The sequence below is a fragment of the Acanthochromis polyacanthus genome, chromosome 3, assembly GCF_021347895.1.
Source record: "Acanthochromis polyacanthus isolate Apoly-LR-REF ecotype Palm Island chromosome 3, KAUST_Apoly_ChrSc, whole genome shotgun sequence".
Lineage (NCBI taxonomy): Eukaryota > Metazoa > Chordata > Actinopteri > Pomacentridae > Acanthochromis > Acanthochromis polyacanthus.
In genome coordinates this window covers 29,776,014-29,782,415 of record NC_067115.1, presented here as the reverse complement: position 1 = coordinate 29,782,415, position 6,402 = coordinate 29,776,014, and the positions used below count along the sequence as shown (strand labels likewise).

Genomic DNA, 6,402 nt, shown 5'->3' with positions numbered 1-6,402 from the left:
AATTATCCCTTAAAAAATTCACCAATTATCTCACTGTTCGGGATCAACTCCTGAATGTGCATCAATTATAAATTAAAGTACTTCTGAAGTAAAAGTTAATGACTAGTTTTCATAGATTTAATGCACTTTAAGTACACGAAAGAAAGAACCAAGCTAATCTGTAGCGCTGACTGGGCAGTGTGGACGGAGGAACTAGCTCTATAGATAATGGTATCGGCATACAGACGGATCTGCGAATTGGTTACAGCATAGGTTGTATTGTTGCGATTGTGAAGAAATCAGAAATACAATCATGAGCCGTGCAGAAAAGCCTCTCGGACATTGTATTTTATTTAAAAACTTGGCTGGAACAGAGAGCGTCGTGTAGATTTCAGACAAATATGCAAAAAATCACATTTTCTGTAGCACATTAAAAGGTGCAAAAAAGTCACAAACCTTTGCATAGGACTAAACTCTGCAAGAGAAACCAGCCTTAAGAGGACAAATATTGACTGTAGAACATGTGTGTACATGCAGTATAGAGCTAAGCAACGAGATGAACTGTCCTAAGAAACATCTCAGAAGAGTTTCAGACCTTTAGGAGTTTATCACTACATTACTGGGCTGTTTCAGGTTGTTATTGCTGAATGGATGTGTTAGTCGGGACACATCGGATCATTTTACTGTCTGAAATCACGTTATCACTGCTGTCATGTAGGAAATATATAAAAAATATATATGTATATGTATATATATATGCAAGACCATTTCACGCACTTCACACTAATGCACTACCTAATTAAACAGCATTTTTCAGTTAAGAGGTTTGACTGCAGGAATAAATACAGTATCAGGGCAAGTTTTGGAACAAGTGATATACAGTTTATCATCACATGACTAAATATGAGAGTCTAATATCTGCCCACACTGTTAAAATATGCATTTTATTCAAATATCACAATTTAAGTATTCTTATTCTGCAACTTGGAAACCATACTAATTACAATTATTCATTTCAAGGTTTGTATATTTAGTTTAAAATTACATTTTAGGACACAATCTTACCCGCTTCTTGTCGGAATGGTACGATCCACACACTTGCTCTATGGTACACTCGTAGCAACCAGTTAGCTTAGCCGAATGAGAAAGACTGAAAACAGCGAGTTTGCGTGAATAAAAGCTCAGCATATGTCTAGTTTGTTTAATTTCTACAAAAGCGGGACTGCAAAAATGGAAATTAACGCCTCTAGTGTGGCTTGTGACCAATTATTTCGTGGTTCTTCTTGGTTGGCCAGAAAACCAGTGAAGACTCAAGAAAGTTGTAGGTGGCTTTTTGTGCTACCTGTCCACTTCAGTAAATAGTAATTGTCAAAATTCCACCAGGAGCCATTCCCACACCCTCAGACTTTTGTGGAGCATTTTGATTTAATCAGCCATGCCTAGTGTACATCCTGGCCAAATTTCAGCTCTGTTGGGGTCACCCTGTTTGCGTTTACAGCTTCTGAATGTGTAACAATTGGTTCAAAATCGTCCAAAATGTCACAAAATTCAAAATGGCCGACTTTCTGTTGTGTTTTAGGTGTGATTGTCAATTACATTTATTGTGGAGTTACTTATGCCTACCAAATTTCAAAGCTGTAGGTGACACGTCCTGGTCGTAGAGCCTGCTTGAAATTTTCCAGGTGGCGCTATCGAGCCATTTTGGATCAAAACCTACGCAAGTGTCGTAAAATATAAACTTTTTTGAGTGCAAATTTTCTTCTGTTTTAAGCATTTTTAGCTCTTCAAAATTGCAATTCAAAAAAGCGGGAAAAAAAGTTAGAAGCAGAAACCGAAAGACGTTTCTTGATCAAGCTACATAATTTGGTGAAAGCAATAGCTGGGCAATAAAACAATAAAATATCCTTTTCACACTTCAACAAACAAGATATAAGCAGTTAACTGGTGAACTTCAGAGATACAGGTTGTTACCCTTAAACACTTGACTGGTTGCACTTTCAGTCTAAGCTAACTGGCTGCTAGTTGTGGCTTCATATTTAACCGATACACAAGAAAACTGGTTCACTCTTCTCATATATCTCTCAGCAAGAAAGATTGTATTTCCGAAAATGTCTAACTTTTAAATCACAATCAGGTTTTTTCTTTCACTCAACAACATGCACACAGACGACATCCAGTAAAAATCGACTGTAGAAGTCAGCTTAGTGTCCGTACAGTAGGTTTTGCTGCAGAAGGCCACACTGTTGAATGCAGATTCAAGACAAAGTCAGCTGGTCTGTGATCCACAGCTAAACAGCAATGAGGGATTGAAAGCGATGTTCACCGTGTTTAACTCTTCTTTCGACCTTCTTTGAAATCGCGGAGGACAAGTCCAGATTTAAAAGGATCAGTGGGACTAGCACTTCTCCCTTCATCCGGGGGTAAAGGTTATATTCAAAGTGCTATTTACATACATACATGTTCATTTGGTTGAAAAATAACCACTCTATTTAATAAATTAAAAGTAACAAAAAGCAATATATTGTCTCAAAGGTAGTAACAGAATTCTTTAAAGGTGAAAAATAGAATTTAAGGAATAGAAAATACACGGCTTTGCAAAAAAAGACAGAAAGAAAACGACGCAAACGCCCAAAAGCCCAGAGTTTCTCAACCTTCTCCGGCCCTGATTGTTGGTCCCAAAGTTCTGATGATCCCCAATTTCACTGATTACTTGCCTCATTTCAATCCTCTGACATAATTCCAACAAACATCATCATATCTGCTTCCAAATGGTCCTGAAAGGTTGCGAAACTTTGACCAAAGCAATAAACACAGTAATACTTTCCGCATTTACATACATAGACCTTTGACACTCCAGATGCTGAACAATCCTGTGTAAAGACAGCGTTTCTCCTGCGTCCCAGAATGCCCCGCTGACGCTCCTTCAACACTCACGTGGGGGCGTATTGCTGTTAAAGTGCGTTGGTTGGACCTCCTCTCGGACTCCTGTCAGACCAGGCTGAAGCCCTCGTACTGCTCCACGGCCTGTGTGAGGCGGCGGCACAAGATCTCTTTGGTCTGGTAGCGGGGCATGTCCAGCAGGTTGTAGCAGGTGTGGGCCACCGGCAGGTAGTGCTCCTCGGCCGTGGTGGACTGGATGACGATGCGGAGGCTCTCCATGCCGTGGATGGGGATGCGGTCGCTGCCGGTCAGGAACACTGCAGGCAGGAGGCAGACGACGGAGTTAGAACCAACCAGTGGAGACAAAGTAATGGTAGAAACACATTCACATTAAAAATATAAACTTACAGATGCAAAAAGTTTAAAAGAAGCAAATTTGGAAAGGTAGAGCTGGGTGTTGTTTGCATAGCAGTGAAACTGAATGTTGTTTTTACAGAATATATGGCCGAGAAGGGAGAAGATAAATAATGAAGAGGATGGGACCAAGAACAGAGCCTTGGGGAACACCAGAGGAGAGGGGAGGTGGCTGAGATGTGAATGTTCTTATAGCAGTAATCTGTCAGTATGTCTATTCATCAAAAAAAATGCAATATCACTGCTACTACCTATAATGTTATGTTTTAGAATTCGTGTTTATGTCTATTTCGATTTATCTTTATGCTTAAAATATCTGCACTCTCTTTGCTGCTGTAACATTGCAACTTTCTCCACTGCAGGATTAATAAAGGCTTATTTTATCTTTACATATACACATAAATGTCAATCCTTAAAAGTATATAGCAAACATGTAGTCTCATTTTATTTTCAAAAGCTAAGAAACTTCCCAAAACATCATTTTTGTTCAAAAACTGCACAGGTGAGTCGAATCTGATCATCTTTAAGTTTTAATTTTGCAGAAAAATAAACTTTTTAATGACTCGGTGAACTAATGCTTAACCAAAACACACTTCCTTACATTGTTTAACACTTTGGCTCAGACTATAAACTGGAAAAGGGTTGGGAGGTGAATACATATGCTGACTTTACATTCAGCAAAATTACTATCATTACTGTTACTTGTCTATAGTTAAGGCAGACGTGCAGGTTGGGAGCAGCGCTGCTTCCTTATTGCACTATCGGAATTAAACTGTCATGCACATGAAGCAATGAAGGAAATAAAAGCCTACGTAAGAACTGCTTCTTCTTCTCCAGAGGGAACTCGTGGAAAACCTCCCAGAACAATCTGACTGTTGGATGAGTGGCTGTGAACTCCCCTTTGTAGACGGCGTTCTGCGAAGACAAAAGAAGAAATATAGATTAAAAGCATTTTTTTCCTGTTTTGTCATCAGTAAATTTCTCTAAATCTTCACGAATCTGTCAAGTTTCTCCATTAAATGCATAAAAAAATCTCAAAAATTTCTCAGTTTTGACATCTTACATAATCTCTCACTGATGTTGTAATCTGCATGAACAGTTCATATCATCAGTGAAATATGTGAGACTGTGCCAACACATCCCTTGTATAATCAGATCCAGAGCTACGCTGTGAGCCAACCGTCAGAATCATCTGCATAAACTGTGTCTCAAGCTGTGGTTCATATGATTCTTTTTAATGTGTTAACAGATGAAAACCAAACTTTATTTCTTATTTTGTACATTACATTTTCTAAATTTATACTATTTCCTTTATCTCAGAACCTTCTAAGTGTTTATTTAATGTCTACTGTTGCACAAAGAGAGAGTAACGTAATTCTGATTCTTGGTATGTCATGTACATATTGAAGAATTGACAATAAAGCTGACTTTGACTTAAGACTAGCTGGTTCACTGTGAGCACCGTCAGTGGCCTGAATTGTCTTGGTCTCCAGTTCTACTGAGAGGAATCTTGGAGTTATATTTGACCAGGATCTGTCTCTTAACTCGCTCATAAAACAACTCTATAGACGGCCTTATTTCGCCTGTGCAACATTGTCAAAGGACAGTGTTCAGGAACATTCAGTCTCAGAGTGACGCTGAAAAACTAGTTCATGCATCTGTAACCTCTAGGCTGGACTGTTGTAACTCCCTATAATCAGAATGTCCCAGTAAATAAACAGAAAAGCACTCAGAGAGCACAGTACTTTGCCAAGGCTGTTCATTCCCCCATTTGGCATTGTCAGAAAAGCGGAACTTTTTTTATAAATGCAGATTTGTACATGAGTTATTGATGATCAGAAATAACGGGAACATAGAATGTGGCCATTTAATATAGATGTATGTGAACGTTATGTACGGATACTGAATCGTGCTACCTAAATATGTAGCAGGTGGCAGGAAATGATGGGACTCAGAAACACCCCCACAATTTAATCAATTGTTCCTTGTATCATTTCTAACGGATAAGTCCTGATAAGTCCACAGTGTTCGATTTGTAGTAGGATCACAATCATGTGACGTAGTGTTCACTTGTTGTCATGGTTACAGTGATGCTGTGTCTCTATCTCGCATTGATAAGAAGTCTTCAACAAATCCATGGGTCCACACTATAAGCAGCATCACTGCCAAAATCTAATCACTTGGTCCTTGTGTCATTTCTGACCTTCCCTGAAAATTTCATCCAAATCCTTTAGTCCGTTTCTGAGTCATGTTGCTAACAGACAGACAGACAGACAGACAGACAGACCAACCAACATTGATCGTCACATGACACCACCACGATCCTTGTCGGAAATAAATAATAAAACTGAATAGAAGTGAAGTACAGGTCAGTATGATATCACAAGTTGTGTGACTGTGTTGTGATCCATTCTGTTTTAGTCTATGAATGAGCTCGGTGACTAACAGGCACATGTTGATGATGTAAAACCCAAATTTCCAGCTCTGTTTGGTGAAACATGGTGATCATCACATCCACAGCAAGCCGTTTTCAAGCACTTGCGTCACTGAGGACTGAAGGTTTGTACTTGCAGCAGTTTGAATCCAACTATGAGATTGGAAAAGTGCTCGTAAAAACTGAGAATACGCAGCTGAGCAGGAAATGGTTTGTGCGGCAAGTTAGAGCTTCAAACCACACACTGACCTTCTCCAACTCCTCCCAGTTGTAGTTGTTGTTGCCGACCACCATGGCCATCAGCTCTGAGGGCTGGAACAGCGACAGGATCTCCCCTCCGCACACCTTCAGGAAACCAGAGGAGAAGGCCGAGTACTGCTCGGCCGCAGAGTCTGAGAACACGTAACGCAGGTAGGCCTCGACGAACTCTTTCCTGAAACACATCAACACATGCACATTTCAGTAAACACTCTGATTAGTGATTTATTCTGCCCAGCAGCTGCATCCTCAAAAATCAGTTTATGAGGAAAGAATTCATTCAGACTGTAAACACTCACTTCCTCTCTCATTGTGTCTGTAACTGTGTGTTTCCACATCAATTCAGCTGTGCTTTAGAGCTAATTGATGGTTTGTATATTTTAGCACCAGACACCCTCCTCATCCAGAATGACCTGAATTTATTTACACCCCAGTGA

The 6,402-nt window shown here is 39.7% G+C and overlaps 1 protein-coding gene across 1 annotated transcript in view; it reads right to left on the bottom strand.

Annotated features, from left to right (window-relative positions):
* Nucleotides 1-312: 312 nt before the first annotated feature.
* Nucleotides 313-6,402, bottom strand: part of herc3 (HECT and RLD domain containing E3 ubiquitin protein ligase 3) — a 49,891-nt gene continuing 43,801 nt past the window's right edge. The window contains exons 23-25 of the mRNA XM_051946191.1: nucleotides 5,957-6,140; nucleotides 4,086-4,188; nucleotides 313-3,176 (exon numbers count right to left, since the gene is read on the bottom strand). Of these exons, the coding sequence (XP_051802151.1) occupies nucleotides 2,968-3,176; nucleotides 4,086-4,188; nucleotides 5,957-6,140 (496 nt within the window). The 3' untranslated portion in view covers nucleotides 313-2,967. The remainder of the gene's footprint in view (nucleotides 3,177-4,085; nucleotides 4,189-5,956; nucleotides 6,141-6,402) is intronic.